At 50.2% G+C, this 20,091-nt stretch overlaps 1 protein-coding gene across 2 annotated transcripts in view; it reads right to left on the reverse strand.

The window, feature by feature from the left end:
• Positions 1 to 20,091, reverse strand: part of MGAT5 (alpha-1,6-mannosylglycoprotein 6-beta-N-acetylglucosaminyltransferase) — a 360,895-nt gene that overhangs the window by 202,085 nt on the left and 138,719 nt on the right. Inside the window, exon 2 of one of the 2 annotated variants that reach the window (XM_070423098.1) lies at positions 15,417 to 15,781. In XM_070423098.1, the coding sequence (XP_070279199.1) occupies positions 15,417 to 15,657 (241 nt within the window). In that variant the 5' untranslated portion in view covers positions 15,658 to 15,781. Of the gene's footprint in view, positions 1 to 15,416; positions 15,785 to 20,091 lie in introns of both variants that reach the window. The other variant, XM_070423097.1, reaches the window with a different exon arrangement.

Here is a 20,091-nt window from a genome sequence, read left to right on the forward strand (position 1 = left end):
GCGCATTACAGTGCTCAGTAAGTGTGTGCATGAATGAATGAACCAACAAGTAAACAAACAACAATTTTCCCAGAAATGAAGCTACACAAATTATACCTTTCTAGGTGGTGAAATGATTTCTCACCTTTGTATTTTACAGCTAAACCTACAAAAACTGTTAAGAGTTTTATTGCAATTTTAAACTGATGCCAGAGGGGTTTTTGTTTGCATTTTAGTCTTCATGATAACCCACTTATCCAATAAGACTATACACCCAAGAATAATTTCTATAGAGTTTAACAAAGACATGAGAATGAAAATATTCCTCCTAATTCCTGTATGGTACTTTTTATATTTATCATTATGTTTTACAGTTACTATAACAATAAAATGTGTCCTCAGCAGGATTACAATTTTCAATTGCTGACAAGCTTTTAAAATTTTGTTTGTGTTTCAAAGCCTTAGCAAAAAATTTAATCCCAACATTACTAACAAAATACTGTCTTTCTAAAAATTACTGTACATGACAAAGATGAGATCAAAGTAATTGAAAACATTGAAAATGCCCCCCTCGGTAAAGTGAGCTTTGTTTTCTATCCTGCTCCAAAGGGTGGGATGTACACTACCTCAGAACAGGTGCTCTGGTGGCTTCTTCCCTTCCAAGAAGCCAAGACATTGGGGCGCGGGAGGGGGCGCAGGGGGGCAAGAGGGCTGGAAGATGCTGCCACGTCCTTGAGCAGGACAGCCAAGGGGATACCCCTGCCGGCTACACTCTGCTCCACAGCCGAAGCCCAAGGAGACAGGACCTCAGTGGAAAGAGGGGCCTTGCGAGTGGAAAAGGTTTATAGGTATATTAGCTGAAGCTGTGAAAACAGGTGGTGGGCCCTGACTTCCAAGATCATTAAGTCAATCAATATTTGAGGGATGATCAAGAAAGCGTGTGCTTGGGGCCTCCATGCTGTCCCACCCTACACCCTGGAGCAAGTTTCTAAGGCAGTGGTCCTCCAGCCTGCTGGCCCTCAGGCTCTCCTGTGGAGCCAAGCCCCATGCCTAGGGCATTCGGAGAGAATCTGCAGAACCCACATGTCCAGGATCCTGGCACAGCCTTGGTTGAGAATCAAGGTGTGGCTGCCATGATTCCCTGGCACAGAACCCACTGCATAATGAGCAAGGACTCTTGCCTGAACGGCCAAAAATCATTTGCATCAGTGCTTGCTCCCAGTGAAAATCCCTCTGCAACCCGGCCACCCCAGAGAGGCAGTGTGAACAACAGAGCTGCTTCACTTTGGGCTCCAGAGAACCCAGCAAACACAGGGCGTTAATGAGAAAGGAAGGTGCTAATGATAAAAGAATTAACCCCAACCTCTCATTCCCTTCCACTGCCAGGCACATCAGGTTTCATCAGTTATATATTTTTAAATTAGTTTTAAAGTGACCTTTCCTGAGAAAGAGAATGCAGTTGCAGTAATGACCAAAATACACTCCATTCATTATGTACAAGGACATTCAAAGCAGAGTTATTTCTAAAAGAGAACAGTGTCATTTATTATAGATAAGGGCTGGAAACTTCCCAACCAAACACCCAGCCAAAAGATTAAATTACATGATGTCCCTTTCTTCAGACAATGGAATACATCGCAAGATTGGAAACTCCAGGAAGGCAGAGAGCAATCTGTATTGTCACCTGATTATCACCACTAGCTTGTGTGTTTTTTTAAAATATATTTTATTAATTTTTTACAGAGAGGAAGGGAGAGGGATAGAGAATTAGAAACATCGATGAGAGAGAAACATAGATCAGCTGCCTCCTGCACACCTCCTACTGGGGATGTGCCAGCCAAGGAACATGCCCTTGACCAGAATTGAACCCAGGACCCTTCAGTCCGCAGGCCAACATTCTATTCACTGAGCCAAACCAGTTAGGGCCACCACTAGTTATTAATACCAGGAGCTCAATACCTATTTATGGAGTGGATGGATGAGAAAGGAAAAGTGTATGGCCATTAAAAATACCTAATGGCATGAAGAAATACAAAAAAGATGAATTTAAACATTTTTTAAATATTTTTTTAAAAAACATGCACACATATGTGCATATCTCTGCATTTTAAAAAAAGGACTGGAAGGAAATCAAAATTTATCTGGGTTTGGAGGTAAGGAGTATTTTTTATTATTATTTTACTAGAGGCCTGGTAAACGAAATTTGTGCACTTGGATGGGGAGGGAGGGGATCCCTCAGCCCAGACTGCACCTTCTCGCAGTCCGGGAGCCCTCAGGGGATGTCCGACTGATGGCTTAGGCCCGGAGCAGGCCTAAGCCATCAGTCGGACATCCTTAGCACTGCCATGGAGGCGGGAGAGGCTCTCATCACCGCTGCTGCGCTAGCCAGCCATGAGCCTGGCTTCTGGCTAAGCGGCACTCCCCCTGTGGGAGCACACTGACCACCAGGGGACAGCTTCTGCATCAAGCATCTGCCCCCTGGTGGTCAGTGTGTGTCACAGCAACCGGTCGTTCTGCTGTTCCGTCAATTTGCATATTAGCCTTTTATTATATAGGATACTGTCTTATTATGGGCAAGTCCTCTAATTCAATTTTTTTTTTTTTAGGTAGTTAAAGGGAGGGGCAGAATTTCCCCTTGAGCCTGAAGCTAAAATTGCCCTTAGCTCAAAAATCTGCATACCACTGAGACACATCTTGGTGAGGCTCATTCTGAACCCCCACACTGTTCTATTATGTGTATAAGTATTGGGAACCATCTTATCTCTTTAGTGAAAGGAACCTTTTGTTATGTTACAATGACTAACTTTATCTCATGAGTTGTGTTTTGGCTTCAAGCCTGTACCCAGTATTCATGCAGCAACTTTAGCTCTTCTGGCATATCTTTTATTTTATTTTCTCTAAATCTTTCTAGATTTTTATGTATTAGATAGGAATAGCCCTTGGACACAGACAATAGTCTGGCGAAGGCCTAGAAGGGGCAGGTGCAGGGTGGAGGAGCTCAATGGGGAAAAAAAAAAACTAAAACAAAGGGACATCTGTAATACTTTCAACAATAAAGATACATCCTATCTAATAATAGAAAAACATGGTAATTGACTACCTTCGCTACGCCTCCCATGGGCTAATCAGCGCAATATGCAAATTAACTGCCAACAAAGATGGCGGCTAATTTGCATACTGCAGGCAGGGCGGGACAGCGCCATCCCGCCTGCCCTGCCGCCATCTGGGCCTGCTATCTGCGACCCGGGGCGGCGGGTGTCCGTGTGCAACCCGATCTGGGGAGGCCGGGTGGTGCAGCAGCGATCGGCCAGCCCGCCCGGCCTCCATCTGGGCATCCCGTGTGCGACCCGACCCAGGGCGGTGGGGCGGGGCAGCAGCAATCCGCTGGCCCGCCCGGGCGTCCTGTGTGCGACCCGACCTGGGGTGGCGCCCCAACCCCCGGATCGGCCCTGCCATGTGCGCGACCCGGGGCGGCGCCCCAACCCCCAGATAGGCCCTGCCGTGTGTGTGAACCGGGGAGGCGAGGCAGGCACCGAGGGATCAGGCCTGCCATCTGCCACCCGGGGAGCAGGCCTAAGCCAGCAGGTGGTTATCTCCCGAGTGGTCCCAGACTGTGAGAGGGCACAAGTGGGGCTGAGGAACACCCCCCACCCCCCTCCCCGGCCAGTGCACAAATTTTTCTGTACCGGGCCTCTAGTTTAAAATAAAGAAAAATATCTTAATTGAAAAGAGTTTTATGTGAAATAATATAAGTATTTGCTCTACACTGTATTTTATATTCTCAACTCCTCTCTAAGAGATATTAATTGACCCTATGTTCAATGACTGCAGGACTGACTTCTGCCACATCGACCCAGCACTGACTGCCATGGGGGCTGCGATTAGACCCTGCTTTTCTCTCCCGGTCTGCTCCAGGCCGAGGGTTCCGTCTCCGTGAAACCCGGGTCAGTCTTTGCATCAGGCAAGTGGAATCACTGAGGCCTATTTGAGAGTCACCAAGACTGGGAGCGTGATCTCAGAACAGTTAAAAACATGTTTGTGAAGGGATGTTAGGGGTTCTCATCTTTTAAAAAGCCCACACGTGTCTGTGCTGCACCAACAGGGTTGCTTTAACACAGAAGCCTCCATCCGCAAGCCCACCGCCTCCAGGAGCAGGCGGGAGGTTGAAAGTGGCCGTGGGTAGATGAGGCCGGTGCCAGGCGACTTGGCAGGTGTCAGCGGCTCAGCTGTCTGAGCCCCAAACACGGGGAAACAGGCTCTGATGTCACCACCACGTGGAGGATTTGACAGCAGTGGCAGCGGCTTCAGAGCTTGCTGCTATTTTGTTTTATTTATATCTCCTTTTCCCTTTAAACCTCTCCAGGTTGGGTGTGTTCGAGAGAGGAGCAGCCTTTGCAGCCTCCTCGGCGGAGAGCAAGCCTTCGATCTGGGTTCACACGCAGCCAGACAGAGTGCTGTTTAGAAACACGTGTGGGTTTTGCATTATTTGCGCTATTGCCGATAAAGAGGGTTTTAGATTCTGGCACGTAAATATGTTTCCTGCTTATCCACAAGGGCAGGAGGCCGAGCGCAGCCACAGCACAGCCAGTTCTTCACTCCTTCGCAGGCCTCTGACCAAGGGCAGAGATGCAGGCGCTTCACACAGGGAGGGGGATGGGGAGCAGGGTGGGGCAGCCCTGCTTGTCCCAGACCTTCTGTCTCAGTCCCCATCTTCCAGCTCAGGGTCTGTAGCGTCTTCTTTTTGAGGCGATTCAGGCGTCTGGGGGACATGATGTTTATCACACGCTGTTTTCCGTGTGGGTGGTCAGCATGGGGGTGTTCTTGAATCAGGCTTCCTTCGGCATTGTGGTGGGTGGCGGTGGGGGGGGGGGGAAGACAGCATGAAGGTGCAAACACAACCCGTGGGGACTCCTCGCTGAGCGCCTTCTGTATACCTTCTGTATACCTGGTGAGCGTCTCCCCTCAGAAGGGGTGCTCCCTGTGTCTGCGACCAGCAGGTGGCGGCGGGGGAGTGCGGATCAGGCTAGTTGGCTGCTGCAGTGCCCTCATAGCCGCAGTGTCAGAGGGTGGGGCAGAGTACCTGGGACCCTGGATTCCCTCTGGGGTTTGCAGAACCGCCCCCTGCCTTTGTTCTTCCATTCTCCGCTGAAGGGGCTGTTGGCAGACAGCAGGACAGATGGATTCACAATCAGACCTACCGCCCGACTTCCAGGGAGGTTTCCTGACCCCTCTGCGTCCCCCGCTCACCTGAAACCCCTAAAATAGTCGGGCTGCCCAGTGCTCAGAGGCTCCTGTGGGCTCGTGGAGGTGGGCCCTTGGCCATTGGTTTTTATTTTTTTACTGCATTTATTCCGTGTGCAGTGATCACACTTCATCTGGAGCAGGGCGGGCTCAAGTGACCTTGTGGAGCCTCAAGGGAGGGGAAGCAGCCGCAGTGCCCGAGGCCACGTTCCAGTAGGCAGGCAGCGCTGGCCCCTTGGTGCCTGGCCTGTCCTCTTGAGATTGAACCTAGAGGACTACTAAGGAAGCCAGTCCCCAGTTCTGCCCCGCCTCCACCACCGATTGACTGGAGTCTGAGGGCCAGGAGGAGGGACCAAGAGGTCTGCCTTTCAGCCGCTGCCAAGTCACCACTGCCACTGATGGACCAGCTCCCACTCCCTCAGCTCCCCAGTCTGGTGTGGTCGAGCCATTGGTCGTTGTGGATGTTACGACCCTGGCTCTTTATTATATAGATGCTCCTTTTCTGGGTTTGGGGGTATAGAGTACTTTCTTTTTTATTTTTTATGGTATCGAGTGCTTTATGGAATCTATAAATATCCAGAATGGAGTTCTTGGCCGTTCTCCCAATTTTCCTAGCTAGCCAGCTGCCGAGTAGGACGAGCACTGTAGCCCTCTACAGAGGAGGACAGGACTCGGGCTCTAGGAGGTCAAGCCCACCGCTGCCCCAGTTCCCCCTCCTGACTCCAGGGCATCTTCCCTGGAAGCAAAGGGCAGCCTTAGCACAGCCCACTCCCAGCTCACCACCCATATCAGAAACTGCCCCTTAACACGCCCCATCACCCGGTTTATCTCACGACCCACAGAGGAAACCGTCTCTTTTGAACAAGGCAGTAACCATCACATCTTCTGTTTCTAAAATGCCAGTCACTCTGTGGAGCTAACACACCTTTAGAAAGGGGCCCAGCGAGGAGCCCAACAGCCTCTCTCTGGAGGCCAGAGTAGCAGTTCTCAACCCGGAGAAGCAGTTCTCAAAGCCGCCGGAGTTTCTGGTGGGTAAGCCTGTTGTTGGGTCGGAGGGGGTGGCAAGCCTGCCTTCCTGTGGGGCCGAGTGTTCCTCCCATGTCTGGCTGGGCCTCACCCCCAAAGGGCCGCCACATAAGGAGGTTCCTGAAGCCCAGGCTCAAGTGAATCAACAATGTCAGGTTTACCGGGCAGTTCTGTTTGGCTGGTAACAGATGCAGGCACGTGCAGGCTGGGGTTAGTGATAACTCACAGTAACAAACACTCTCTACTAATCTAAGTGCTCTAATTAGCTTGGTCACATGCAATCCTTATAGCAACCCTATGAGGTAAGTATTATATCCTCTATCTTACTAAAGAGGAAGCAAGCTCTCAAAACATCAATGCCCGAGGTCACCCATCTAGTAAGGAGCCCATGCATGAGCCGCATATACATACTCTCTAGTCCTGGCTGCCAGGCTGATGTGGTTCAGTGGACTGGAGTGTCATCCCGTGCACTGTGCACTGAAGGATGGTAGGTTTGATTCCTGGTTGGGGCACATACCGGAGTTTTGTTTTGATCACTGGTGCGGGGGGAGGGAGATGGGCAGCGCATGTAAAGGAGAAAGCTAATCGATGTTTTTCACATCAATGTTTCTCTCTCTCTACCTCTTCCTTTCTCGAAAATTAATAAAATATTTAAAATAAATAATATAAATAATCACTCTCTAACTGCTTTCCAGCATAAACAACAGTTCCCATGACAGGATCCTGCAAAATAGCCACTTGGAGCCTCCCAGGCATGGAATCCACCGGGAATCTTTTCTCGTTTCCTGTCTCACTGAAAACATTGCTCTGACTTTCAAAGCAGCCCCAGCTGTAACAGTGTGGTACACAGAGTCCTGGGTCGGGGTGGGTGAGGCTATTCACTCCTGGCTCCTACTGTGCACCAAGCACTTGCTCAGCTCTGGGGAACAAAATGAGACAAAATCCCTGTGTTGTGGGCTTATATTCTAAGCGAGGGAGAGAGATGACAAAATGCAATACATGGGATGCTACGTAGTTAAGTGATGAGAGGAGTGAGGATGGAGCTTCAGTGAAGGGATGGCACAGGACTGGGCCCCACTTCTGAGTAAGAACAGGGAGAGCAGGAGCAGGCCTTCTGGAGAGAGGCTTGTTGGGGGAGGAGGAGCAGCGCAGAGACTCGCACAGGAAAATGCTGAGCCAGACTCACAGCCGATCTTGGAAGACAGCTGCGCTGCCCAGGCAGACATGAGAAGGGGGGCCAGCTCGTTAGGTGACACAGTCCTGACGGAAAAAGACCACCAAAACAGAGCAAGGCAGGAGGAGCTGGGCCACCGGCCAGTGAGGAGACCGGCTTTGGGGCCTCACACATGCTTTCCCTTCTGAAGTCAGGGCGTGACGTGAAGTGGCATGGAGGAAGGAGCCTAGGTGGCAAAGAGACTCTAGCTCAGAGGTTCTCAACCTGTGGGTCGCGACCCCTTTGGGGGTCGAACAACCCTTTCACAGGGGTCGCCTAAATACATCCTGCATATCAGATATTTACATTATGATTCATAAAAGTAGCAAAATTGCAGTTATGAAGTAGCAACGAAATAATTTTATGGTCGGTGGTCACCACAACATGAGGAACTGTATTAAAGGGTCGCAGCATTAGGAAGGTTGAGAACCACTGCTCTAGCTCCTCCCAGAGACCCCCATTCTGACTACACTCCTGTCCAACACTCCCAGGTCCTCTGGGACTGGCTGGTGTGTTTGTGACCTAATCCTGGCCCAGGGCGGGGATGCTAGACAGGGGATGCTGGGCAGGGGGGTGTTGGGCTGGGGGTACTGAGGGGGAGATGCTGGGCTGAGCTGGGATGCTGGCTGGGGATGCTGGGCAAGGGGTTGCTGGGCTGGGGGTGTTGAGGGGGGATGCTGGGCTGGGTGAGGATACTAGGCAGGGGGTGCTGGGGGAGGGATGCTCAGGGGGGTGTGGGGGGGCGGATGCTGGGCTGACTGATCTCTACCACAGCAGCATTGCTGGGAAAGCCCCAAGCCTCAGAGAGGCTCTTTTTTGGGTTCTAAGCTTCTTAAAGCACAAAGCCCTTCCTGTAACCACACCAGCCATGTCACCACGGAGCAACCTCGGCCTGCACAGACACAGGGAGCAGCTGGCTTTTTCCTGCAGCTCCAGGCCAGAGTAGCATTGCCCTCGGGGCACAGGCTCTGCCTTGGTGATGCTGTTTCCACATGAGCCAGCCCTCCAAAAACAGCCCTGCACCAGCCTTGCAGAAGAGGCATAAGGAAAACAGTGAAAACCCTGTAGAGGCTTCTCTATCTGATGAACTGCAACTGAAGGTCTTCTTTCTGGTAGGAGATGTGGAATGGAACATGGAGAAGTGCTGGTCTGACTCTCACAAGGTGGCCGAGGTCTTCACCTCAGGGGAGGGGCTACCTTTTCAGAGGAACCTCAGGCAGCCATGCCCACGTTCTCTGGGAGGGGGGCAGAAGGGGAGGGACTTGCAGGGGGAGCTTCCCTTTGGCTTTTGAGCAAAACCAACCGAAAATGGTGCTAATGTCTTGAAAATGGGCACCTCCAGACCAACCAAGGCCACCTGAGGCAGCTACTGCACCATGCTCCTGACCAGCAACCTAAGCCCTACCATGTTCCTCACGCCACCTCAAGGAAACAGAAGAACTTCCTTCCTCCTTATACCCCTGCACCCCCCTAGAGGTAACAGTAGAAAATAAGCCCAAGCTCCGCCACAAGAACTCCCACCCCCTCACCTCCCTCCCTTCCCAGCAGACTGAGATCCACAGCCCACATGGCCCCCTGCTTGCTGCCCTCGCCAACAGCAGCTTCCACAGGCTCCTCCTCACTTGCTCCAGCTGCAGCAGCCCCTGTTCTGCTTGAAGTGCACACGCAGGCCTCTGCCAGGTCCACACACTGCCTTCTGCTGGCTGCTCTGTCTCAACCTCCCTCTTCCCATCCTGCCCAGCAGCTCCTTGGTGTCACCTCCTGGGAGAGATTTTCTTTGACCTTCTCATCCAAAGTAGCTCTTAAGTACTCTTTTAAAAAATCACATCTAGGCTGCTGTGGAGTAGCCTCCACTCTCACAGCTTCACTAATAAACTCACTTTTCACTTTAAACTAAAAAAAAAAAAAAGAAGAAAAAAAAAGGGCACATCTCCTGGGTCATTTTTCTTCTTGGGATTTCTGATTATCTGACATGGTCTTGTTTATTATTTCTGCCTCCAATATGAATGCAGCCTCCACAAGAAGAGGGACCTGACCAGCTCTTTCCAGCTGTAGCAACAAAACTCTGGGGGCATTAGCACGCACCAGCCAATGGCACAGACATCCCCCAAAGTGCCAGGCTTGATGGATAAGAGCCAATCAAGGGGGCAGTCTAGGCCCAAGAAATGCAGGGAACAGGAGGTAAGGCGTGGCAGGCAGGTGAGGAAGCACAGGCGTGTAGAACTGGAGATTAAGGGGAGCAAGAAGATGGGATATTGGGGGTGGGGTGGGAGGCACATCCACCTCAGCCTGTGCTGGTGACAAGTCCAGAGCACAGCGAGGCAAACAGATGAGAAAGAGCAGGGTTAATAAGTGGGTGAATCACCCCAGGTTTCCATTCCGGTTACTGAGAGACACAAGTGGACCAGGCCTGTCCTGTTAGATAAGAGGTGACCACTGGGGATCAGAATGTGGGTCAGGCCATCGGAGAAAGAGATCAGTTCACCTCAGAAACAAGAACGGCATTGACTAGGGCGAGTGACACCACTCATGACGCAGATCCACCAAAGTCACGGACAGGCATAGCCCTGCCGGCTGGCCTGGGGGACAGATGCTGTGAGGCTGGCCTGCAGAGGGCTCTGGCTCCAGCTCCTCTCAGGAGTGACAGAGCCGCCCCTGGAAATGCCAGCCACACCCCGAGAATGAATGCTCCCACTATTCCACACGCTGCTGGGACATCTTCCAGTCACCATTTTTGAATCACTAAATCCCAAGAGTTCAAAAGTCTCTTTTCCAATCACCAAAAAAGGATGGGGACAGGGAGGTACTATTTGAAAAGTTCTGAGGGTTGAGGCCAAGTCAAATTTGACAGACAGCAAGCACGCAGCATCTCCTTCACGCCTCACACGGACCTGGCAGACAGGGAGCGACATCCCACTCCACAGTGGTTCCTGCCACCAGGGCCCCAGCCAACAGCTGCTATTTGGCAAAGCCAACTGGCTGGCTCCACAGCCCACACCCCCAACCACTCAGCTCTGGACGTGCTGCTCAGAGGGCCTTCCAGGGGACCAAAAAGCGCAGCACTGGTGCCTCGTGAAGATGTCTTAATGAACTCAAACACAAAAACGAGGAGCCTGCGGGACACCAACAATATCCTGTAGGCAGAAAGACTGACCCCGGGACTGTCCAGAGCAGGGGCTGAGATTTTTGCCCCAGGAGCAGACAGTAAACATGGTAGGCTGTGTCATCTCAGTGGCAGCTATTCAGCTCTGACATTGTAGCTCAAAAGCAGATTCAGACAGCACATCAAAAAGGGGCACGCTGCGTTCCAAGACGCTGCCCATGCCTTAGACCAGAGATTCTCAACCAGTGTGCCGCAAGAATTCTTAAAACATGCAGTACCCGACTACTTGGTTGGGGATACTGACCTCTTTCCCCTCAGATTGTCAAATAAGAAAATGACACCAGCCAACACAATAACCACCCTGTATGAATGAATCAACATTATACCTTTCTTTTTTTCTGTCAAATGGGCAAAAGTATACTTTTTAGTGTGCCACAGAATTTTAGTAATTAGTTTTTGTGTGCCATGAGATGAAAAAGGTTGAAAATGCTGCCTTAGACCATGGGAGTCCTGAGGAATTATTTAGTCAAGGACAAACCAAACCAGATGAGTGTTTTAGAATGAACTATGGTCACTACTGAAGGATGGAGTCATCATGTTTTACCTGCTCTGTGAAATAAAAACTGGTTTTATCATGGTTCTCAGTTATTACAAACAAATGGGAGAGGTTGTGTTTCTATAAAATCTTAATTGCACAACAGGCAGAGGTCTGTATTTGACCCAAACTCTGCTGCTCTGGGATCTCAAGTCAGGGATTCTAATAAATCAATAATAATCTGATATCAGCTACTACTGTTTTTCAAACATCTGCCCCAGAGTAAAAACCCACTTATAGCATACTAAGAGTCTCTGATTATACCGATGTGGGAATAGGAAAAGGAAGGGTATTTTTCTTTTTCTATTAAGTGGATTCATTCAAACCTGAGACAGATCCCAGCCATGGCATCAGCTCTTCACTCCTCCAGAGCAGATAGCTAGGCAGTGCTCTGTACCTGGACTGCATTTGTGGGAGAAAAAGAGACTGCAAACCAATGACTCACACTTCCTCTTCCCCATTCCACCAGCTAAACCACCGGACCATCTTCTAGTCTCTGCATCTCCATGTGACATGTGACATCAATCAACCGCTGACATGACCATGACTGGTGCTGACAAACTGCAGAGGAAGCGCCATCACCAGGATGGCTCTCCAGTTTCCCAGCACTTGATGTGCAATATACCACCTTGTTCAATCCAGCTGTGGGTGCCCAGAACTGGAACCCAGGGACAAGGCTAGGCTGGCAGGTTTTAAAGAACAAGAACCAGTTATTCACTCGAGAACTCCGAGAAAAGATGCTGGCAGACAGTGCTTGCTGTTCCCACCCTAAGTGCAGCGGTTCTCCAAGGTGGGTAGGGGGACTTTGAGCCCTTATATCTGGAGACCTTTTCTTACCGTCACAACTGGGGAGGTGCTACTAGTGTCCAGTGGGTAGAGACACCAGGGATGCTGCTAAACATCCCATAATGCACAAACAGCCCGTCACAACAAAGAATTATACAGCCCAAATGTCACTGATGCCGAGGGAAGAAACCTTGACTTAGGATCCCACCACGTAATGATCCCAATTCTTCAAGCACACAAGCACAGTCCAATTAAATTCTAGAAACTCAGCTCCAAAGACCATTTTGATTGACATATCAAGCTGATTAGATGACAGAAAACAGTAGTGTGAGTTAAGACTTGCTGATGGCACCTGTGTGGTTGTTTCTTTGTGGGTTTTGTGGAAGAAAAAAGAATTACTTTGCTAAGGGTCATCTGTAAAGGGAAGAAGAACACAAAAATTTCTAAAATTTCTTTGAGCTCCAAAGTCCTATGATTAAAAGGTGGTTGAAATTCTAACAGACTACTCTGGGAGGTTGGTAACTTTCTTTAAAACAAACAAACAAAAACATAACATCTCTGGGAGGCTGAAAATCTGAGACCAGATCACTGTCCTTTAGACCAGTGGTTGCCAACCTTTTGGATCTCACAGATCACCAGGGGTCCGCGGGCCACCGATTGGCAACCACTGCGTTAGAGTATAGTAGAAGCCTACCCTGTGAAATATTTAGCAGTACACAAGAACCAAAAACAGTCAAAACTGGAGAAACTGAAAGTCTATATTTACCATTCATGTGCTTCCTCCTTCCCATGGAAAACATTTGATAGACTGAGATAAACAGAAGGAGGAAATTACTACTGACTACTCGCCTTTTCTCCCAACATGAAATACACTGAACCAGAAACCTGAAAACAGCATGTGTTTTACTTGTTACACACTGGTTACATACTGGTAGTACCAATAGTGACAATCTGCTTTATTTATTTCTTCTGGTGGTTTGCTTAATATACGTAGGAAATACAGGATGGGGCAAAAGTAGGTTTATAGTTGTGAGTACGAGAAAACCAGAGTTTATATTTGTATTATTATTTATTACCTAGAAGCCCGGTGCACAAAATTTGTGCACGGGTGGAGTGTCCCTCAGCCCGGCTTGTGCCCTCTCGTAATCCAGGACCCCTTGGGTAGTGTCCTAGGCCTGGCCAGTGATCAGGGCCCATCGGGGCTTTCCTTCCTCCAGCTGCCGGCAGCTGACCCTGGCCCTGCCCCCACCACTACCACAGCTCACCATTGGTGCAGTGCTGTCCCCCCCCTCCCCCCCAGCCACCAATTGCCTCCCTCTGCGGGTGAGAGGGGTGGGATGTGATCGCTTGGCTGGCCTGGGCCTCCCTATGCAGGGCGATGGTGGGCGATGGTGGGGACCCCTGACCAATCGCACTGTACCTGCCTTGGCTGGCCCGGCGCCAGTGCGTGTCATAGCATGGTCATCTGGATGGTTGTTCTCCTGTTCAGACAGTTGGTCAATTTGCATATTATGCTTTTATTATTATAGATTATTATAGATTACTAGAGGCCCGGTACACAAAATTTGTGCACGGGGGAGGGGGTCCCTCAGCCCAGCCTATACCCTCTCCAATCCAGGATCCCTATCATCATCCAGAACCACTGGCTCCTAACCACTCACCTGCCTGCCTGCCTGATGTCCCTAACTGCTCCCCTGCTGGCCTGATGGCCCTAATTGCTCTCCGCTGCCAGCCTGATCCCTCTAACTGCCTATCTGCTCTCTCCCCTGGCCTGATCGCCCTAACTGCCTATCTGCTCTCCCCTCCTGGCCTGATCGCCCTAACTGCCTATCTGCTCTCCTTTCCTCTCCATGCCGTTTGTGATGGAATCCCAGCCAATTTGCATATCCCTCTGTTATTAGTATAGATTGTATTGTTTTCCATATGAGGAACTGTAAACCTACCTTTGCCTCACCGTGTATTACAGGAGATCAAAGTCAATGAGTAATTTAAAAATGCGCCCTCTAAAAACAACCTAGTTGTTTTTCAACATAGGCTTTCAAAATAGGATCTTTTATTAATCCATCAGATAAGAAAAAGTGGTATTTTATGTAGACATATTAAGAGCCAATGCCTACAGACACTGCCAAATCTTAAAGCAGACAGTGTGATCAAATAGTAGGCACTGAAAAAGAATTTCCACGTGGTATGTTAAAAGCAACCATTTTCTCCTTACCAAAAAAATACATATGCAATATTAAAAGCTAACCAAATTTGCTGGATCTTTTCAAAAAGAAATACATATATATATATGTAAAGCTGAACATTATTTCCTATGTCTGAACCCAGCTTCCACCTGTTGCTGTACATTTCCAGGAATCACATGATTGGGTCCCAAGATGGAATACCAACCTTTTCCCTCACCCAATCCCATCTCCTATCTCATTTACATTATATCTCAGGGTCTCAAACCCTAAGGCCACCGAAGTCTCCATCCAAAGTCTAGACTTATCACTGAACAATGGGTCACCCCAAGGGAAGTGGCTTCTCTAGAACACAATGATCCAAATTTTACTTGCAATTTTTGCTTTATACTCATGCTTTTGTAAGTACTTTGCATCTCTATATATCTGTATATATATATTTATTTATTTGCATATACAAAGTATCAGAAAGATCTGCATTGAAATGTTAATTGTGCTTATTTCCTAGCATAAATTTAGGTGATTTTATTTTTTTCTTACTATATCTTTGCTGGTCTCGGCTTTCAACTTTTTCTTTTTCTATATTAAGTGTAACTTTTGGCCAAAGAAAAATAAGTCAAATTCTATACGTGTTTTTTTTTTTTTGTTTTTACTCAACCTCATTTCAAAAACGATTTACAGTACCTGCCAAAAAAAAAGCAACAAGTACAAAAAGACTTCTTTTCAAGCTGGGCACTTAGTGACAAGGGCAAGAAACAAGAGCAATAATCTCTGAAGAAGCCAAAGGTTAAAGCTATTAGCCGCAGGCAGCCCTAATGTCTTGCATGCTGGCCAAGGGGAGGCACACAGGGCTCTGTGTTTCTTGGCGTCCATGGACCACTCCTCCCCAGCCTCCTTACCTCAATCCACCAGTTCTAATTAAGTTTTGTTTAGGGAAAGATAATGAGAATACTTTTCTACATTTCCTGATCATACTCCCAGATGAGATCATGCAATCCAGAAATGTGTTGAGGGAGGAGGCGCTGGCTGCAAACACAAGCAGGAGAATGGAACTGCCTACCCCATTGCTCCCAGGGCTGAGTGTGAGTGTGTACCAGAGCTGAGACATTCCCAAGGGACACCGCTTAAACTTTCTAAAAGTGTCCCTCTGTGAGCAATTCACCGCCACTAAGGCAATGGCAAGGAACACACTCACTCCACAACAAGATCAAGTCTGAGAGCCTCTGGGGTCCTTTGGAAGCAAAATCACTGGGCTGCTGGGTCAAGCAGCCGCCAAGGCTCAACACTTACCGTAAGCGGTCATGACCCCGGCATACGGCCCGTCCACCACATTCTTGTTTTCCTCCGCCAGCGCCTTGATGTACCTCTTGCTGAGGTCCAGGATCTGCTCACGCAGCATGGAGCTGCTCTCGGGCTGAGTCCGCTGCTGGATGGTAAAATGCAGGAGCATCATGCCCCAAATAAAACCAAAAGTCACGAGGAAAAAGCCCAGCTTCTGCGAGGACAACTTCCATGGAGTGAAGAGAGCCATTGCTCTCTGGCGACTTCACCTGCCGCTGGCTCTTAAAGCACAGAAGGGAGGCCCAGGCTCATGGTGGGCTCGGCCGTCTCACTCCGGCTCCTGCGTCTGCCGATTTCCTCTCCTCTCTTCCATCCTGCTGTGGAGGAGGAGAAAAGTTAGCTCAGCGGTCATGGCAAAACACGGTAAAACAAACCAGAGCCCTGTTTTCACTCAAATTAACTCTAAAATGAGAACTTCCTTTTTCTTAGTATGCCGGTTCGGTATGGTATCTTACGGTTCTTGATCTGCAAGCTAAGAGGGGAAATCTGGCAAGGCGACAAAAAGCTGTACAAATACGGAGGAGGAAACGGGCGTCTGAGTGTGTTAACAGGTGTAGCAGGGCTGTTCCAGCCTGGATCAAGTTCAAAACAGGAAGTCTGTTGTGCAAGGTGGGGAGGAGATGGAAGGATATTTGACTGAATGTCAGCAGAAACCCAAGTGGAGGGTGGAGTCCTATCACCGCCCGGCACTTTTGTGCATATGTAAGGTGAGCTTACAAAGTCATTGTTCTATGCTTTGGAGAGGATCAGAGCATGCAGCTGGAGAGGTGAGCAAGAAAGTGGATGCCCCTCAGGGGGAATAGGACGGGGCGGGGGGGGGGGGGGGGGGGGGGCGCGGGGCCACATTACTTAGGCATGGCCAGCTTTCTTTAGCAACGTCCAGAGATGAGCTTTCTCTCTCAGGGCCACCCGGTGGCCTCTCCCAGGCACCAGCACACAGGCTATGCCAGGGGTGATGCCTAGCAGTCTTTCCGTTCTAGCTACCGTGAGTGAAAGCTGCTCGCACTTTTCACTCCCACACTTCAGCACAGGAAGCGTGGGGCACGCGACAGCCTGCTTTCCTGTGGCTGTTTCATTCATATCTGGCAAAGTGAGGTTAAAGGGCATCGTTTCCTTTGCTCATCACGTAGTGAGGAATACAGGGCGCTGCAGGGGCAGTAAACCAGACCCTGCCTCCCTGTGCCCCCACTCCCACCAGCCCAGCCCGTTCATCCACAGCTCAGAATGGCTCATACATGCTAAAAGGGTTGCGAAAAGCGACTAAGAAGATGTGACAGAAATCCTATGTAGCTCAAAGGCCTAAAACATTTACTATTGGCACTTAGCAGAAAATTCTAGGCCAGTGGTTTTCAAAGTGGGGTCTCTAACTCAGCAGCAACAGGAGCAAAGTGAGAAATGCAAATCTCGGGCCCACTGCAGCCCTGCTGAGTCAGCAACGCTGGGGGCAGGCGGAGGGAGACAGCAGCCTGTGCTCCAAGCCCTCAGGGTGGTTCTGCTGCTGCTCAAATTCAAGAGCCCCTGATGCAGAGAGAGGGCTGCCCTCATTGTGCCACACCACCACACTGCAACACCAGGTGGCCTGAATTCCACTGGCACTACTGGATCACCGCTGTCAGTTCCTCCATGCCATCGCGCCCTCGGCACTGCTGGTCTGCCATCACCGCAGCCCTGCAGATGGTCGCAGGCTCCTGCCTTCACTGACCTGCTCCCCCACCTGCTGGCCTTGCCCGGTCACAGTGACAATCCAGACTTCCCCATTCCTGCAGCCCCACCAGCATCAGACCACCTTCCCCATTGCGCCAGCCTAGGGGGCTCCCTCCTGGTCTGCAGGTTTAGGACACTGTCTGCCCGGCCTTGGCTGTTCCTGTGTGCGACCCCAGGGGACCCTCTAAGGGACTCGCCTGCATATTTTCTCAGGGGCACAAGAAAATAGCTGGTGATTAAGTGAGCCATCTGGGCACCATGCCCTTGATTCTGCCCCTCTAAGTGCAGACCAGCTGGACAGCACCTGCCATGGCTGCTTCCTACATCAGTTCCACATGCAGATGCTGAGCATTGCGGCCACCCACCGGCCCTGGGGACCAAGCAATGAATGGGACAGGGTTCCCGCCCTCGAGGGGCTGATGTCTAGAAGTCATTCAGCTGACTGGGTGCTGCCCCAGGTCCTCTGGAAGTGGCCACACTTCCTTCGCGATAACCCAGGCCAGTGAGTGGATTTCACATCAGGGCTGCAGGGATTTTCCCCAGAGAGTGCAGGAGGTGCTCTACCAAGAAAGACAGTCTGGGGGCCCTACCAAGAAACCCAGATGCTGACAGGAATTACCTGTCCCCATTCAGACAGGAAGTCACTCTGCTTCCTCGATTAATCTCCTGAGGGCACTGCTCAAAGTTGCAGCAAGCAAAGAAAAGGCCAAGGGCCAAAGGCATCAATAGAAGGGGCACTTCTCTGCCGTGGCCTCGGGGCGAGTCGGAATCACCCAGGGGTGCATTCAGGGGGCAAATAAGTGGTCCAGAAACCCAGCCCAGGTCAAATAATTCCAGCTCAGTCATACAAATTTGAAGTGAAAATCCCTATCTCTGAGTTTAGAATCCCTATCTCTGAGTTTAGTTCTGGATATTGTGGGCCTATATTATAAGTGACTATAGAAAGACCAGAAATATTCTTTTCTCCAGTGGAATCTATAGCTTGAAATAACTGCAACTTTGTCAGCACACAAACAGCACACACAGAGAATTAGAATTCATCTACACAATTCCTTTTGAAAGACTGAATTTTTAAAAGACTTTGCAAAACTATTATTCGAGAGGCACCCCTATCATCTATAGTAATAGGAGGCCTTAGTCCTCACTGGATGGTCGTGGTGTCATGGAAAGACCTAATGATGATCATCAGTAATGACCCCCCAATTAATCAAGAGGCCACAGAACAACAATGATTAAAAAGTGGTCTATCGGGCCAAGAATCTTCCAACAACTGGAGCCTCCAGCCAAGTGGATCTGACAGGCACAGAGAGGACGAGACGTGTATCTCTGAAGCCTTGTTGCCAACAGGAGCGATGACAACCCAGGGCCAGGACTTTGTCCGTTCTCCTCCAGAAAGAAGTTTACAGCGAGTCTGTTCGCAGCAAGTCAAGCTTCCAGATCAGTCACTGCCACTAGCCACCCTCACACATTTCCTCTATTCCTGTGCTTCCTGAAAGAGCAACATTCACTTCCTTTCCCCATTGACTCCTCAGCACAATATCTGGCTCCACATTCCCAAACATGGTCAAAGATCTTTGGCAAGGAAATGTGTCAGTTCTCTTCATTCAAAAAATAAAGGCACAGGTAAAACTGCTCAACATCAATAGCCATTAGAGAAATGCAAACAAAACCACAACAGTATGCCAGTTCACACTCATTAGTATCATGGCTATCATTGAAAAAGACATAAGAACAAGTGTTGAGGATGTTGGTGGGGATGGACAGGGTGCAGATGGTGTGCAAAGTAGTTTGGCAGTTGCTCAAATGGCTAAGCCCACAGTTCCCATGTTGCCCAGACAACTCTACCCCTAGGAATTCTCCCATGAAAAATGAAGACATATGTCCACAGTAAAATCTGTGCACTAACGTTCATGGCAGCACTATTCATAATAGATTAAAAAAAATGAAAAACCCAAATGTCCATCAACTGGCAAATGGATAAGCAAAATGTGGTATAGTCATACAATGGAATATTGTCAATAAAAAGGAATGAAGTACTGATACCATGCTACAACACGGATGATCCCTGAAAACATTATGAGAAGTGAAAAAGGGCAGTCACAAAAGAGCACTCTTGACTCCATTTATATGAAACTACAGGCCCGATGCATGCAATTCGCACATGGGTGCGGACCCTAGGCCTGGCAGGGGATCAAAGTGTGAGCGTCTGGCATGGAAGGGCAGGTCCCAGCTGATCTCTGGGCAGCACCCGGGCCCTCGGGCCCCCATCCCCGAGTCACGGCGCCCGAGTCCCCACGTGGAGATGCGGTGAGTGTGGCCAGGAGCAGCGAGGGCCTCTGGGTGGCCCAGCAGCGCTGCACGGAAGCTGGACAGGCACCAGCTCTTTCCTGGCCGGCCTCTCAGACCGGCTCCTGTGTGAACCCACAGGGAGCCCGACCGGTCCCTGTGGTCTGGGTGGCTGCGGCCCAGGTCACCAAAAAAGGCTGCTCGGGTGTGGGGCGGGCTCCTCACAGGCACCCGGCACCTGAGTGTGGGGGCTTCTCCAGTGCGTGAGCCCTGGTGTCCCAGGGAGAGTAGCAGAGGGAGTGAAAGGAACCTCGGTAGACACCCCACATTCTCACCGCACCTCCATAACCATCACTCCTGCCCCCAGGTAGCCGGTGAGAGGTCGCAGCCCCCCGCCTGGGCGCCACGGGAGGTTGGTCGCCACCACCCACCCCCAGTTCCCCGTCCCAGCCTGGGGCCCAGCCCCAATCAGGTGATCAGGGCCTGCCGGCCACTGGTCATTGTCTGCAGGGCAATCAGTTGGGGCCAGGCCCCCTCCACCCCTGGCTCCCTCAGCGCCTGGAAGCCGGGAGGGGGCCCCATCCCCCGCCGCCACCGCTGGTCACCGGCTATGGGGCCATTGGGCCCCCACTTG

Source organism: Myotis yumanensis, unplaced genomic scaffold (genome assembly GCF_028538775.1).
Source record: "Myotis yumanensis isolate MYYU_CA2020_CCGP unplaced genomic scaffold, mMyoYum1.0.hap1 SCAF_8, whole genome shotgun sequence".
Taxonomy (NCBI): Eukaryota; Metazoa; Chordata; class Mammalia; order Chiroptera; family Vespertilionidae; genus Myotis; species Myotis yumanensis.